Source organism: Ctenopharyngodon idella, chromosome 19 (genome assembly GCF_019924925.1).
Source record: "Ctenopharyngodon idella isolate HZGC_01 chromosome 19, HZGC01, whole genome shotgun sequence".
Lineage (NCBI taxonomy): Eukaryota > Metazoa > Chordata > Actinopteri > Cypriniformes > Xenocyprididae > Ctenopharyngodon > Ctenopharyngodon idella.
Window position 1 is genome coordinate 18,380,110 of NC_067238.1, and position 17,513 is coordinate 18,397,622.

The window sequence follows — 17,513 nt, forward strand, 5'->3', positions numbered from 1 at the left end:
ACTACTCCTCTTTCCACAGATAGTGATTTTTATTCAATCTTCACGTTATAATTGTAGAGGCAGTGTTAGTGCATAATAGATATTCAAATCATAATCACAACAAGATTTATGGTGATATTTACCATACAGTGTTAAAAGCGGTCATGATAGAGTCAGACTGCTGTCAATGAGCTGACAGTCATAAAACCCATTTCATCTGGAACTCCTCTGGAAAGATCCGTCAGTATGTGGTCTGATTCCAGAAGATGTTTGATCCTTAAGAGTGTTTTCGTTTCTTCTAATGTTCATCTGAACATCTCTGGAGTAGAAACCAGTGGCCAGACACGTCACAACCAAAAACGTCAGAACCAAAAACAAGCTCTGTGATCAACAAAATTTAATAACAGTAACACATTTTGTCCATCAAGATAATTTTCAGAGATGAACACAACTTTTATGAATTTTGAAGCCTAAATGCAGTCGCCAGAAGCAAAAAGCCAAAGGTGCAAACAAACTTTTAATATAAACAAAGTCCGCTTTCAAGTTTGATCATTTTTAAAAAAATCTAAACAATAAATACCGTTTTGTGGCTCTTTAAAGGGTTATGAAACCCCAGAACACATTTTCTGAGATGTGAACAGATATGTACATGTTGGATGTCACTGAAAACACTACAGTTTTTTTAATTGCTTTGGTGCAATTTTCACAAGCAACTGGTAAATTTTAAAAACTCTTAGTACTAATATCATAATAGATCATCAAATGTGCACTTTTTTGAAACATTTCAGTTGTGTTAGTACAATACACAAAATCCCAAAGTCATTTTCACTACACAAAAAGAGTGATTCATCTTTATAAATGTTTCATTCACAGTAACTGCTTTTCATAATGTCTAGTCAAGTCAAGTCACCTTTATTTATATAGCGCTTTTTACAATGTAGATTGTGTCAAAGCAGCTTTACATTGATAACTGGTACATTGTTTGGCTGCACAGCAGCTCTTAAAGAATAGTGTCAATGCAGGCAGATCAAAAGCACTGTTGAATATCAAATGTCAAGTCAAGTGTCCCCAACTAAGCAAGCCAGAGGCGACAGCGGCAAGGAACCCAAACTCCATCAGGTGACATCAGGTGGCAGACAAGTGGCAAATAGGTGTTTAAATGGAGAAAAAAACCTTGGGAGAAACCAGGCTTAGTCGGAGGGCCAGTTCTCCTCTGGCCAACAGTGCTTTGTTACGATTCAGGTAGCTATCATAAGTCCAATAGGATCGCAACATTAAAAGTATTTATTCCAGTTCCATCCAATTGAGGATCGTATTGAGGATCACGGCGATATGGACGGTTGTTGAGGAACTGTGTCATGGCTGTCGTGTCGATGAGGCCCTCACAGTGGATGATCTAGTTGACTCAATCTCTGCTGATACGTCAGGGCTGCGTTGTGGTCGTGTCAAGGTGCAGGTCCTTGGTCTCACCTGGATACGGCCCGGATCCGGTTGACTACGGTGAACCTCGGGATAAACAAATGCTGTTACTATCAAACTTTTCATTTGCATCTCTTCTCATTTAGTTTAATACGTGTCTGTTATTTAATCCAAATGATCTTAATGGTTAATCAATGAATCATTTGGTACACCTATAGATTTCTATAGATATTGATTCTATACATATAGTTTCTACTTTGTTTGCATTTTCCGTTTTGGATAACCAAAAGTAAAGAATCCTTTTTACTTTATAAGCAATTTATCTTAAATTATAGCCACTATGTTCAAAGTGTGTGTGTGTATGTGTGTGTGTGACAGAGAGATTTGCAATTTGTGAACACAGAGCAGGATAGAGTACAAAGGAAAACAGGGAAACAGTCAATGACTGTATAACATCAGATTGATGTGAACATAAAGCCCGCCTACTTTGATTTGACTGGTCATCTCAAACATTTTGACACTAATGAGCGGTGTTTGACCACTGACAGGTCAGATGAGAAGGTTGGTAATCTTGGCTTTGTGCAATATATCCATGCAGCACAAAAGTAGAGTTAATATTAGGCAATTATTTCACAACCTTTATTATATACAACTTCGATAAATAGCGAGGTCCGGACCTCGGGGGCCTCAATGGTGGTTACGGCCCTGACTAGCACCTCAGTTCAAGCAGCATGTGAATCGATCATCTTTTCCTACTATAGCACCAAATAAACATGAATGAACATCAGAAGGAATGTTGTTTTATCCGCAGAAAGATGCCACTAGACGCCAATTTTTAATTGCAAGTCCACGACTCTCTCCCGTCTGATATGTCCATAGACTGTAAAATAATATGGATGTAATGTCTGTGACGTCACCCGTATGTTTCTGAAGAACAGTTTCTAGAGCCTAAAGTCATTGCAAATGACAATGCGCAAAATCAAAACGGGACTTCATACCTTTGTAATGAAATAGCAATCACGAGATGAATCCAATCCGTTGCACTTGGGTAAAATGTCCATGAGCATCCACTGAAAAACAGCTCTTTTTGTCCACAACAGCATTAAATCCATGAAATATTGATATATTGTCCATTGTTTGCATCACATTTCTTCCGAATGATCTGTTCTCCATCATCATTCTTCAGGAAATTATGCAATCTGAGCACTGTTTATGTTGTAAAACTGTATACGATTGTTGGACTCAAACAAATGAGCCCGTGTTCAAAGTCCAAAATAATGCAGCAGTTTTAGTTATAATATCCAAGCAGTGCTGTCGGAGTTTGTGATGTCTTGAGAGACATATTCTCCAGCCGTTGTCATTGTAGTAAATCTGACGGACAAAACTTTTAGCCGATGCCAAGACGATCTAACAACGTGTTCTGTTTATCTTCCGCAAGTGTGCACATGTACACAGACGCACATCTGTCTCGACCATTAACCGCACAACAAGCCATATTATTTGATAATTGTCTGAAATAATCCTGAAAAAAAGCACAAACATGGCAGAAATACCAAGTTCAGGGGCTGGAATTAGCTGAGGTGACGTGCAGACAGCAGCAGCAATCCAAAAGCACTGAGAGAGTGACAGTAAATTTTACATCTTTCTTCTGACTGCTGTAATCAATCTCTAGATATAATTTTTTCTAATTTGAAAAGTCATGGAAATGCTATCATGGATTATTATTTTTTCTAGTGGAGCAAACAGGTATGCAAAAGTGCAGCTTCACATTCACCACAACATAATTCATTTTTGTTTAGCTCATGATATCCCTGGAAATAAACGTGTCCATTTCAGTGTGTCATTTCACAGTAGTCAGTGTGTCCAGAAGCATTTAAATCCCTCTGGTGTTTCACTTCAATAATATGCCATTTCCTAATTCAACATGTCCATTTGCCTGAAACAACAGAGAATAATATTGTTACAATGTTTCAATAATCTGTCAAATGTCTGATTTCATATTTCAACTGAGCACAAAGAAACATAATAAACAGGGACTGTCATGATCCTCTAGTCCAGATCATTCAGTGTCATGGTCTTAATTTTCTTATTCACACTGATGATACACAAATCTATGTTGCTGCTCAATTCTGTTTTTCCATCCATCACTTCTTGCCTTAAAGATCTTAAAAATAAATGCTGTTAAAACTGAAATCATGTTAGTCGGACCTTAAACCCCTTGGATCTTCTCGACATCTCCATTCATAATGATGGGGTCTTGGTTAGACTTTCAGCCAGTGTATGGGAGTATCTGATCCTAAATTATGTTTTGAGCTGCATATCAGTCAGCTTATTAAATACTGTTCTTTCCATCTTCACAATATTGTCCATATGTGACCTTTGTTCAAGATGCTGAAACTGTTCTCCATGCCTTCATACTCTCCCGTCTGGACTACTGTAACTTGTTCTCTTAAACTATACAACATTCAGCTGTCCATGTTCTTAAACATCAGCTCACATCATCAGTCCCACCCTTCAGAAATCACACTGGATCCTTATTGATTATTGGACTCAGTTCAAAATGCTGGTCTTAGTTTTTAAGGTCTGTCAGGGTTTAGCACCCTCATATCTAGCAGAATTAATACATCTATATTTTTCTGCTCACACTCTTAGATCTAGTTCTCACAACTCGCTAAATACCCAATTTCAAACTGTCTACTGTCTGGTAAGTTCTGGAAAAAGCTTCCCGCAAACCCCTGTGTTGTAACCTCACTCCAGAACTTTAAGACAGACGTGAAAAGGTATTTATTCAAGCTATGTTTTGTTAAATGATGTTTCCCTTTTTCTGTTCTTTTTCGTTATTGCTTTACTGTCTGATTGCCTCTCCATTTGTAGTTCATTGCTTGTATATCTCTATTATTTGTGATATGCCAAAATTATGTAAAGTGTCATTAGGTCCTTGAAAGGCCCTATATAAACAAAACATTATTATTATTAGTAGCAGCAGTAGTAGTATTAAATTAGAGCTGACTAATAAACAGACATTGTAAATCATTGAATGTAAAAAAAATTAAAAAATAAAACAAAGTACTGTTCCTCTTCAAAATTAATGAAAATGAAAAACATTTCATTTCTAATCAGTGTCCATAAACCAGCAGTTCTTGACTTTTTTGAACACTTTTCAAAGGCAATATTTGAAGCACTTTTTTTATTTACAGAAACTAAGAGTGGAAAATAAAATAATTTAAATAATTACATTCCATAATTAATCCTGGTTCAATAACTGAATGTTTTTTAAGGTTTACGCTTTTTATTACCAATAACTTTTCTAGTCATTCATGATTATGAGGATTTTTTCAAATTGCAATTTCTACTCTATAAAATATTTTAGACCTTGATATAAGAAACAAAACAAAAAATAGATTCATTATAAAAAACGTTTTCCAAGAAGAAAATTAAGATTTTAATTTCCATGATTTTTCCAGGTCAAGAAATCACACTATTGCTTTTTGATGCTTTGGACTGAATTATAATTCTCTGCACAAAGACAATAAATGTGATGTAGATACCTGTGTGTGAAGATGATTATTAGATTTATCTCTCATCATAATGTTATTCTCCTCTGTCTCCCTCTGAGCTAGAAAAGATAAAACAGATTATATAAATCTTGAGCTTGAGAACATACAGATATCCTGCATTTGTAAATATAGAACTGCATGTTTAGTATATGTAAAAAAAATCAAATCTTATCATCAAAAAGTTTACATATTTATACTGACACATGGTGTATATTGTTAAAACTGTCCATTCCTTGTTCATGCATTTAAAAAAAAATAAAATAAAACAAAGATATTTACAACAATGTTGCATATTTATAACTCACTTTTCCTTTTCGTAGATGCAGCAATCATTCACAGTTACAGACATAATCACAATCACAATAATAATCACAGCGAGAACTAGAGCTGCTGCTATTCCTGCTATAACAATCCATGTATGATCCGTTTCACAGTCAGAACATTTTCCATCTGCAGAATGAAAAATATAATAAATTTTTTTTTTTTTTAAATCATTATAAATGTTTTTTAATCAACATTAGGAACTGTTGAAATGAGTTGAGACACTTTAAATGTATTTGTTTGTGGTGAGAAACATTAATCCATTCCAACATTATCATGTTCTCCTGCTATAAATACTGTGTGTGACTGAATTTATGATATTTACCCCATTTTACTGAAACTGGTTTTCTCAGACTGCTGTGAATGAGCAGACAGTCATAAGATCCTTTGAGGTTTCTGTTGATCTTCACACTGATTCTCATCTGAAAGGTTTCATCATCATTTGGTCTGATTCCAGAAGATGTTTGATCCTCAAGGATGTTTCTGTTCAATCTAATGTTCATCTGAACATCTCTGGGGTAGAAACCAGTGGCCAGACACGTCAGAACCAGATTACTGTGATCATCAGGAGATTTCCTCGCAGAGACACGAACATCTGGAGAACCTGGAGCAGAAGGAAGCATAGTAAAATGAACATAACATTTGACATTAACATTAAAATTAACATAAAGATAAGAGATAATCACACTAATCTTATCATAACTTACTCTTATTAATGTTATTAAACGCTGAGATCCAGTTCATGCAGTTCTTGAGGAAATACTTGATGTACTGGTTGCGTTCTGTGTGACGATCCCATTTCATTTTAGTTTCTTTGGCTTTGGGGTTTTTATCAATCCACTGCACAGTGTCATAATTAAAGGATATAAAATCCTCTCCATCAAATCCATATTCATCAAAGACAGTCAGACTCACTGTTCCATCAGGAAGTTTCTCCAGTTCACAGCCAATTATTCTCTGAAGAACATGAAGCTCTACAATCACAGAACAACACTCATGACAAACTGGTAATTATGGTAATTTGAAATAAGTTATTGGTAAATCTTCATGCTTAAATAATGCTAAAATAAATCCTTCATATACATGCTAAGAATAAATTAAATTAAACTAACTTAAAATCTGCCAATTAGCTTATTTCATATTCTAGCTTGTGATCATTTTAACAAATGTTTCATCTGTCAAACTTCTGACTTTGACAAATTATTTTAATCAGAAATTTGAATATGAATATGAAGACTTCAGATGCAAAAGCCTCTAAGTGCCGTCTGAAATTTTCTTCTAAAATGAGCATTTTTATCCAGCTCGTATGTTTAGGTTTAGTAATTTCACTTTAATGGCAATTAATAGGTCATTTTCATTGCCATTAAAGTGAATTAACTGAACATAAACATACGATACAATGCTCATTTTAGAAGAAAATTTCAGACGGCACTTAGAGGCTTTTGCATCTGAAGTCTTCATATATAAGGTCCAAGATCGCAGGCATACGAACATTAATCACCATTATGGTGACTTCAAAACAATTACAGTGTGAATAATTCATTTCTTACAATGTCGTGGTTAAAGACAACTTTATAAAGTGAATTCACCGTAAAACATAGTAAACAGTACATTTCTGACTACAGAAATATATTTAAAAATAATACTCTTTAATCCTGTAAATACATAGCAATCTTTACAGTGTACATTAACTTGGAGATTCAGTGTAAAAATATGAATTACATTATAAAAATATATTATTATATTATTAAACTCTCTAGATAAATATATGCAATTTAATATAACATGATAATTAATAAAAGAAAAGAGAAGTCGGGTGTACCTCTTTTGATTACTGTGGATAAAATTAATGTTCAACCCCCTCATATCAAATGTTGTTATATTATTAAAGGTGCAGTAGGTGATCTGGGAAATGCTATTGTTAGCCTGCTAGCATTGAAAGCATGCGATCCCATTGATTTTCAAATCTTAAACGATTTTAAAACTGCGGGAGACCACATACATAAAGACAGTTTTGGCCTATTTTTAGCATTATCATCCTCTGAATGCACACACTAGATGATTTGACCGGACTGCGAGACCTGTCGATTGCAGGAATGATTTCACAGTGACACGAGATCTCACAGAGACTCGCGAGATCAAATGTGACTTGAGAATAAAAACAAATAGAGGACAATCAACACTGTCAGCAGGCTCTCCTGCCATGCATTCTGCTTTACAGTGAAAAACAAAACAGAGAAGAAAAAGAATATGGGTGACCTTCCTTCTCAATACTCTTTTGTGGCATGTTTGTGGCTGCCAAGTTACAGCTAAAGAAGCACACAACATCCGGTAGATGACGCTTGATCACTCTCATTGGCTATCGCAGGTATCACGTCAGAGGCAGCCCGATCAAGAGTCGTAAATATCAAACTTGTTTTGATTTGAGATCAGGGACACTCCATCTCTATCGTGAGCAGTTAAATAATCGTAATGATCCCTGTTATGTCCCGTATTCTCCCTCTCTTTCACTCTCACGTTATAGGTCCTGTGATTGGACGACGTTTCTGCCAGTCATCAGGTCCACGCACCATCCCGAGAACTAATCAGACGCTAGTGGGCGCGTATAAAGACCCGGATGTGACACGAGCGCGGGAGAAGCACTGGCTTTCCTTTTGTTTGCTCACCTGCGTTTGCTCTTGTTTTGCCCTTGCTTAGTTTTATTTTGATTTGGTTATTTGGTCCTCATGATTTACTCCTGATATTGAGTTTATGGTGCGACTCGACTCTCGGTTTACCAGAGTTTGTTCAAGTCCTTCTCCGATACATAGTGATGGGACCAGGCTAGTACGTCACATGACTTACACATCACAACATGTAAAGTTGTTTAAACACACTAGGTTATGAGCGGGTGCCAATTGATGTATTTATGTTTGTTAGACAGTGTAGTTAGCGGTGTTCTACACTGAAGATGTTATTTTTCTTGCTTTCTATTGTTTAGCTTAGCATTTGTGTTGGGGTTTAGTTAACCTGTTTATGTTTTATTGATTTCTTTTCTTCAGCACCGCTCTTGTCCTTCGCTTTGTTATTGTTATTGTAATCCTTTACGTTTGTATATAATTTGTAAATAGGTACTTATTTGTTTTGGATGTATGTTTGGTTCACTGTTTATTGTATTATTGGGTTTTTTATTATATTGAATTTTTCTTACTAAAAGCAAGTACAAACTCAGTTTTCGTCTCTGCCTGTTTCTTAATTGCACACATCACATCTCCTTAATACAGAAGTGTATCTTCCTTTTAACAGCATTTTAATAGTTAATTTTTCTTGTGTTACGTCTTCATATCTCCTAGATGCCAGGGGGACGTAACAATCCCACACAATAGAGGACTTTTTGGGACAAATCGTTTGTGACAAGCCTCGAATCGAATGTTTGTGGTGCTCCGTGACTGACGTCTGTCTACATAAACTCTGCATAGCATGAAACGCGTTGATGACGTGATGTCTGCGTGAATTTAAGTTAAGTTAATGTTCTTTAAATTGTTTTTACAGTCATTTTATGGTTTGGATGTTACTATAGACATTGACCTACCATATGGTATTTGTTTGTGGTATTATTTGTGCAGGTCTTCAAAAAGATCTTAAAAAGACTTAAATGTTAAAGAAAGCATTATTCTCACCAGAACACTGTGAGTTTGTGCAGTTTGACAGAGTCCTGATCTGACGTATGAACCATTTACTAGAATCAGGTGAATCTTTAGGAGGTTCAGTCCGGTCATCTACAGTCAGAATCCAGACTTTTTCTTCATTACTGAAGTGTTTGATCCGTCTTCCATCAGCAACAATCACAGCACTGAACTCTGGGAATGTGTTTGATTTAGTCAGGACTGTAAACTTGTAGTGGAGGAAGTGTTTCACTGAGGAAGATATAAAACATGGACAACAATGAAAACACACACACACACAACAGAAGAGTGACATGTATGGTGACCATACACCCTGTTACATGTTATGGATCTTAAAAAGTGCAAGGCTGGAATTTCTTAATTGCCTAAGAATATGATTTTGTTTTCTCACACTGACATGTTCTGGACAGTTGTCATAAAATCTATGCATCAGTCTAGCATTTGGGTTGCACGTAGAAAACTCTTATCTCAAAAGTCAGATGTTTGTTATTAAAACATATCACACATTCCAGTCAGAATCATAACATAATGTAACATAAGTATTAACATAATGTAGTGAATAAATTGTGATAATAAATAAACAAATTTAACTTACAGTCACCTGAAGAATGATACAAAAATTAAAAAATTAAAGTGCAAATTAAGAAAAGAGTTCAAAAAACTATTATATTTTCAGAATCACAGAACAGTTTCAAAACTGAACATGCCTGGATTTCCTTGCAGCAAAGTCATCAATAACTGCATCAAATGACAAATTCTGAGAAACATCATTACTCATGCTGATGACAACAAGTCCACTGAGATGCTAATTAAATTATTTTAATTCATGAATGCTAGATTATAGTCCTAGTCATTTTCAAAAGACATTTAGTGCACTTTTTGGTGAATTAAAAGCAAGCAGTAATGTAACTGAAATTAAAGCAACATTACAGAAGCTTACATTTATTTTAAAGAAAATAAAGTCAAATTAAATAAGCAGTTAACTCAAGCAAAAACGCTCCACAGTGTCAGTGTTGCCAGTTAAGATGTTCTAAAAAGGCTTTTTCAAAAAACTGCATAAACATCATGGGCTAATATACAGTGATTAACTTGTGATTCTTCTATTTCTTTTTTTTTTTTTTTTTTTTTGTGATTCTTCTTCTATTGCTCTTTTTTCTGCTCCTCTTCTTTGCGTCGCTTCCTGCCTTGTGCCCCTGATAATTTTCTTTTCACTCATTTTTTAGAAATGATACTTTCAGAGCACATAAATGGCAAAGCTATTTTAACTCCGTGCGCCATGCATGATTAATGCATTATGATGATGTATTATAATTACGTCATGATGCAAAAAGTGTTTAAATTAGTACAACATGACAAATCTTAATCTAAATCAAATCTCAATTTTATTTTATTCTAACATTATTTTAATCAGTTCGATGATCAATCAGTACTAAAATTGTTAATTGTCAGTATTTGCTTAATATATGGGTGTAGGAGCGCACTATGGTCACAAGAACACCGGAAAAAAAAAACTTTCGTGCAGCGCCCCCCAGTCATTTTGTGCCCTATAGGCAACTGCCTATGTCACAGGCCGGCCCTGTGTGATGTCACAATGGAGTGCGGCAGGGATGAAATATTTTGAAGTTCACATCACACCGGTTCCCTCGACTACAACCCAATAGGATTTTTCCATAGGCTTATTGGATAATTACAGAAAATAAAATACAATTTATGGTCCTCACACATTTTGTTCATCATGATAATTTTCACAAATGAACACAACCAACAATACACAAACACTACAGTCACATGACTTCAACATCACCACCATTAAGCTTCCGACAACTCTGTCAGTGTTTATTTGAAAACATTTTCCCTGAAAGTTTGAGTTAGAATAGTTTGAAATGACACGATTACAAGCCCAAATGAGTCTGTGAAAGAGACAAGTAAGTAAATGAGTTCACAACTCTGATGGCATTCACTAATTGACTGTATATTGGTATGTGTAACCTGTGGGAGCAGCAGGTTTCCAAAAAAACTGGTTTTGATACATACAGCCAACAAAACACAACATGAGAAAATTCTCAAGATGTAAATGCTAGATGTAAAGAAAGTCCATTGTTCAAGTCCAAATTCCATTGTTTTTCAATGTAAACATGATCATGTTCATACTTTTTGCAGCGTCTCGGGCATGACATGCGTTCTAAAAACGCTGCACTCAATTTAAAATAAGTTTTTAAGTACTTAAAGGGATAGTTCACCCAAAAATGAAAATTTGATGTTTATCTGCTTACCCCCAGGGCATCCAAGATGTAGGTGACTTTGCTTCTTCAGTAGAACACAAATGATGATTTTTAACTCCAACCGTTGCGGTCTGTCAGTCGTATAATGCTTGTCAATGGGAACTCCATCTGTAAGAGTCAAAAGACAATGCACAGACAATCCAAATTAAACCCTGCGGCTCGTGACGACACATTGATGTCCTAAGACACGAAACGATCGGTTTGTGCGAGAAACCAAACAGTATTTATATAATTTTTTACCTCTAAAACACCACTATGTCCAACTGCCTTGAGCATCCAGTTGGTGAGGTCTGATCGCGCTCTGACAACGGAAGTGATCTCTCGCACTCATTGAAGCAAAGCACGAGACATCACTTCCGTCATCAGAACGCGTTTTCTGACCTTACTAAACGGATGTGCAGGGCAGTTGGACATAGTGGTGTTTTGGAGGTAAAAAATGATATAAATACTGTTCGGTCTCTCGCACAAACCGATCGTTTCGTGTCTTAGGACATCAATGTGTCGTCACGAGCCGCAGGGTTCAATTTGGATTTGCCTGTGCATGTTTTTTTGACTCTTATAGATGGAGTTCCCATTGACAAGCATTATACGACTGACAGACCGCAACGTTTGGACTTAAAAATAATCATCATTTGTGTTCTACTGAAGAAACAAAGTCACCTACATCTTGGATGCCCTGGGGGTAAGCAGATAAACATCACATTTTCATTTTTGGGTGAACTATCCCTTTAAGTACTTTTAAAAAAAGTCTTTAAAAAACTACCTTTAAAAAACTACTTAAAATCGTCTCTAGGCTTTGTGTTTTTTCCTCTTCGCTGACAGCGACTCGGGTTTCAGTTCTGTGTAAATAGCTCCCAACTGATTGACAGATGAACAGCAGCTTCTTATTTCAGTGTTGTTATTTAAAGGGTTAGTTCACCCAAAAATGAAATTTCTGTCATTAATTACTCACCCTCATGTCGTTCCTAATGCACCTGTAAGACCTTTGTTCATCTTCAGAACACAAATTAAGATATTTTTGATGAAATCCGAGGGTATCTGAACCACACATAGGCAGCAACGTCATTGCACCTTATGACGTAGTAAAAACATGGTTAAAACAGTCTGTTTTTTCTCAAACGCCCGAAACGCTCTATTCGCGCCGTGTCATTCGTGCCACAGGATGTCTATTCGCGTCTTCGCATTGACTTAACATGTAAATCACTCGCGCTTAACGCTTCATTCGCGTCTGGTGTGAACGCACCATAAGACATCCGCACTTAAAAGAGATCATCCACCCTGGCCGCCATCTTGCCACGCCCCCCATTTCGGGAAAGGTTTCAAAGCATCAAGAGTGTCGAAAACAGTGCCATCTTGTGGCAGGTAACATTTACAGCAGCCATAAACCTGAGAGCGCGTTGTTTTTTTTTTCATTAAGCACAAATAAAAGCCTGACCACGCTAAATGTGTTCAGTTTTCTGATAATATCATTCACATATTAAAGTTTTGGCAATAAATGAAATGGATCAACAAAAACAATAATACTAATAATACCTACATACTGAGTTGTTTGAGGCAAGTAAATTGTTCTGTTATTTTATTGTTTTTATACTGTTTATATGACAGAACATATATGATGATGTAATATAGGCTACAGGCTTATATAGGTCTACCTATTTAAAATGTTTAGTAAAAGAACTTGAACTTCCATATAGTAGTGGTCTAAGTTCAAACATTCTGACATGCAAAGTGAAGCATTCACGTGACTGGAAACAATGTGAGGCTTCGTTTTTCGTTAATTACATGTTTCTCTGAAAACAATATGCACATTTCGGGACAAAGCCGCTCAGAGATAACGAAAAAAAAAAAAAAAAAAAATCACTAAGCATCTATCTACACAAGCACATCAGAGTGCAGTCACGTTCATCAGATTTTCTAAGTGGGGAACAGGACAGAGACAGTCGATCACTCGATTTGTACAGCATTAGATCGTTCCCACCAACGCAAGATTGATTTAATTTGTTAATTTGGGGGGTTCTAGTTCTGTGCGCACCCTGAGATAAAATTCCGCACCCTGTATAATATAATATAATATAATATAATATAATATAATATAATATAATATAATATAATATAATATAATATAATATAGTTGCTGAATCTATTTGAATTATAACCTGGAAGTAAACTCAAAGGTTTAGTTTAAACATTAGTAGAATTAACTGCTTCTGCAGAGGATCAAGTAAAACAAATGAATGCTTACCTTGATGAGCATCGCTTAGACAAGAGTGAAACATAAACCAAACCATTACTACATATAAAAAGAAAATGTTTGTAAACGAGATCGTTTGGAACATGTTTCCGTTTATATTTCAGACTCGCGCCCAGAGATTCTCATTCTGTCACGCCTACAGACTGATGCTAGTTCCGCTTTTGTTTTCGTCTTTTTTTTTAATAATAATAATAATAATAATAAACTCTCTTAAATTTTATTGTTATACATTTCTGTGTCAGGACAAAGTTTAAAATGTTGTGTTTAAGGCTTTTACTGGTCGGGATGGTTGAGGGGTGTGTTTTAACTGAGTGAACCTACTCAACTTCTTAAATGTTAAAGATTAATAATATTGATTTGAATTAAGTAATATTTATGATTCTTGAAATTCTCATTCTCAAATATTTTGATAGAAATTTAACAAAAATATTAACAAAAATATTAACAAAAAAACTATTTTTAAAAACTAATTTGTTAGTCAAATAGTAAATACTTTTAGTTAAAAAATATATATATAACTGTAAATTTTAGAGAAAATTAACTTGGATTTTTAGGCAATTATTTTGTTATGTTCAACTCAAACCATCAAGTAAATCATATTAAGAGATTTTATTAAGTTTAATAAAGTTAATTATTACTGTGATATTTATAAAGCCTCTGTTAAATCCCCAAGGTCTTAGAGATTCAGACAGAAGACGAGGGGCGACCGGGGGGATTTCTGTGACCTTTCAAGTGTGACCGTGGTGCTGTAGTGACACTTATGGGGTTACTCAGAAAAAAAGTACAAAAGCTGTCTGTAGGCAGTAACCTTTCAAAATGTACACATTTGTACCTTATTTAAAGAGTACATATTAGTACCTTAAAGATAAATATTATTTCCCGAAGTGTACATCTTAGTACCTTTGAGTCCCAGTGAAAACCTGAGACAATCTGAGAGTGTAGGATTAGGGATGGAAACATCAACTTCAATCTTTATTAAGATCCCTTATGGGCAGTTTGGTTACAGCACAATAGACAGACAAATATGCAACATGACATAACGTCTATGTAGATTCATGATGTCTAAAATATCCAGTTAATAAAATGTTCAAACAAACTATTAAAAATCACTGGACTACATAAAAACAAGTTGACAAGACGTTTCAGTGTTCATCCAAACACCATCTTCAATTGTAAAAACACACGAAGTAACTCTGGCAAATATACACCTACGGTTAGCACACAAGTAGTCACATGACTTACTGTAAGTAAACCAGTGCTGTAAGTAAAAAGTGCTTGCTAGAGTAGATGGTATTCCTCACTGCTTATGGTGGTGCCCCTTCTTCTTGCATGGCTCAGCAGTTTACATGCACCTATAACAAAATAAACACAGCTTTCACAACCATGAGGTGAGGATTCTGGACAGAGAAGACAGGTGGTTTGAACGAGGCGTAAAGGAGGCGATTCATGTGAAGGTGGAGCGTCCCTTATTGAATAGAGGAGGGGTTTGAGACATCATCTGTCCCACATATATAATGCTGTCTTAGATGCCACAGCGCTGTATGGACAGGTCAGTGAGCTCCACCTCTGGAGGAGAAGGGGCACCACCAGCGGCGAGGAACTATTTCACCACACGCCGGGGGTCTGATGGTTTTCTATGAGTGGACAGGGAGGCATGACTCCTGCTGAAACTTTACCTGCGGGTGTCGCTGTTGGGCAGTGTTCCTATAGAAATACGAGTGACTTGCGCTCTTTTTAATGTCATAATTTGTAATATTTGTCTTGTTTTATATGTAATATGGATTAATTTCTCATCCTTTTTTTTTTTTTTTTGAGGAGGCACTGCCTCCCTTGCCTCCTCGGAGGAAACGCCCCTGGTTATTCGTCACACAATGCACAAAGAAACATTAACGTAGCCTATCGTTTTCAGCATGTCAGATAAGAGTGAATGATTGTGTATCTGTTGTCAGGATTACTTCAGTAATTTCACAATCATTTGAAAATTATTCATAAAACTCGAAATATCATTCTCAAACAAAGCCTACACTAAACATGGCAAAACCGCGGCAATCATATTCAAGTAGCCTATGTCCCGTGTTAGGAAAGTGTCTAACTGGTCACCAACTTTTTAAAGCCCAAGATCCCTGACCTCGACCTTTATGAAAGACAAGATCTACCTATTGAATAATTGATATCATAACGTGCTGATCTAACCGCGGGAAAAGCGGCGATGTTGCACGCTCTACAGGCTCACGCGTCAGCACTTCAGACTGCTTCGCAATCGATGAATAGCGCATATTTATGCCAAGCGATTGCTTATGAGCTAATGTTGATGAATTATGACAATGTTTACTACACGATGTTTATATGGAAGTATGTTTTAGACAGTTGTAAGAATGCATATTTTATCACCCTAATGAGCAGCCTGCTACAGTGCAGACCGCAGACATTTCATAATAAGAGTCACGGTGTATTTCGGGATGATTTATAATTATTATTTTTTCCTGGTCATTATTGTTATTTTGTTTACACAATAAACTGTATTTAATTTAATTTCTATTTAATTCATAGGAAACTACTGTATCTTCTGTCACAGGAAGGAAAGACTAAGAACATTATTTGACACATTATTCAATATATTTTACAAGTAAACGGGTTATTATAGTTAATTAACCTAAAACAAAAGAAATCTTCATTACTTGAAATAAACGTTAACTGAAATAAAAAATAAATATATACAAAAATGTAAACTTATTTTATTTCATCTAGCTTCTAAGCTTTAGCTTAACCTGAGGTATTAAAATAACGAACAGAAATAAAAACTTATAGACATTTAAAAGCAAAAACTGAAAGACATAAACACACAAAAAATTGCTAAAACTTTTAACTAAAATTACAATGAAAGCAGAAAAACTAAAAATCAAATCTAATAAAAATTTTAAATGAAAACTATAATAGTAGGCTACCTCGATGATAAGTGTGCCAATCCCTGAAAATTACTGAATTTTGCTCTTTCGTGTCGTTTTGCACTTGAACAGTCAAAAACTGTCCGCTCTGGGTGAACATAAACAGTTGGGAATATCAGATGTACCTATATCAGTGTATAGGATCTGTGTATTGTTAGAGAAATGCTTAATGCATTACAATTTAACTAAATTAGATTTTAGTCAACTAAATCTACTGTAGATTTAGTCAACTAAAATCTTATGATATTTAGTCGACTAAAACTAGACTAAAACAAACAATTTCCGATGACTAAAATATGACTAAAACTAAATGGCATTTTAGTCAAAAGACTATGACTAAAACTAAATAAAAATTTGATGTCAAAATGAACACTAACTGATATAGAAAAAGACAGCCCAGATTATATTTAGTATTTTTTTCATGGCCAATTCAGATTCTGATTTATTTATTTATTTTTACAAGCAAATTTACCGATTCCAATACTGGTTACAGATTTAAAGCAAAAACAGAACAGTCTGACTTTATGTTTGTGAAAAACAGTTATATGCTACCAGTGATGGGAATAACGGTGTTATAAATAAACTGCGTTACTTTTTTCAGTAACGAGTAATCAAACGAATTACTTTTTCTCCCGTTACAACGCCGTTACCATTACTGACAAAAAATGCGACGTTACTATAATTGAGCACTGAAGAGGTTTTCATCCGAGTAGTCTCTCTCTCAGCTATAGGACCTGCAAAGTTTTATCTCTGGTGTGTGTTGGGGCGGGGCAAGCAGCCTATATGCTGAGTTTCGGTTCATTTAGCCTATAAGACGCGTTCCAGTTCACGTGAAAGTGATCGCCGGCGCCTCCATGTCATGATTATATTGTCTGCTATATTTGCTTCTTATTTATTAAATCCATGCAATTGGTTGATGAAACATTGATTAAAATTAAGATACAATTTTTACAAAACAAAATTCACTTTAAAGAAAAGCTTTCTACAAAACAAAACTCAATGAAGTGGTCAAAATTATCTCGGACCCACTCCATGTCTCCCGATATTTTGCGCATCTTATGATGCATCTTACCAAAGACTATAGAATAACACAA

The 17,513-nt window shown here is 35.4% G+C and overlaps 1 protein-coding gene and 1 long non-coding RNA gene across 11 annotated transcripts in view; one reads left to right on the top strand and one right to left on the bottom strand.

Moving 5' to 3' along the window:
* The window catches only part of LOC127500470 (uncharacterized), a 94,882-nt gene extending 89,024 nt beyond the window's left edge, over positions 1-5,858 (top strand). Inside the window, exon 2 of the long non-coding RNA XR_007926348.1 lies at positions 5,669-5,858. This is a non-coding gene — a long non-coding RNA (uncharacterized LOC127500470). The remainder of the gene's footprint in view (positions 1-5,668) is intronic.
* The window catches only part of LOC127500464 (zinc-alpha-2-glycoprotein-like), a 48,428-nt gene that overhangs the window by 28,017 nt on the left and 2,898 nt on the right, over positions 1-17,513 (bottom strand). For 4 of the 10 annotated variants that reach the window (XM_051871545.1, XM_051871547.1, XM_051871546.1 and 1 more), the window contains exons 1-2: positions 13,466-13,617; positions 8,936-9,172 (exon numbers count right to left, since the gene is read on the bottom strand). In XM_051871545.1, coding sequence (XP_051727505.1) covers positions 8,936-9,172; positions 13,466-13,559 — 331 coding nt within the window. In that variant the 5' untranslated portion in view covers positions 13,560-13,617. Of the gene's footprint in view, positions 1-5; positions 3,335-4,946; positions 5,015-5,260; positions 5,406-5,601; positions 5,881-5,983; positions 6,251-8,935; positions 9,173-13,465; positions 13,618-14,716; positions 14,827-17,513 lie in introns of those variants that run through there. The other 6 variants (XR_007926347.1, XM_051871554.1, XM_051871553.1 and 3 more) reach the window with 6 other exon arrangements.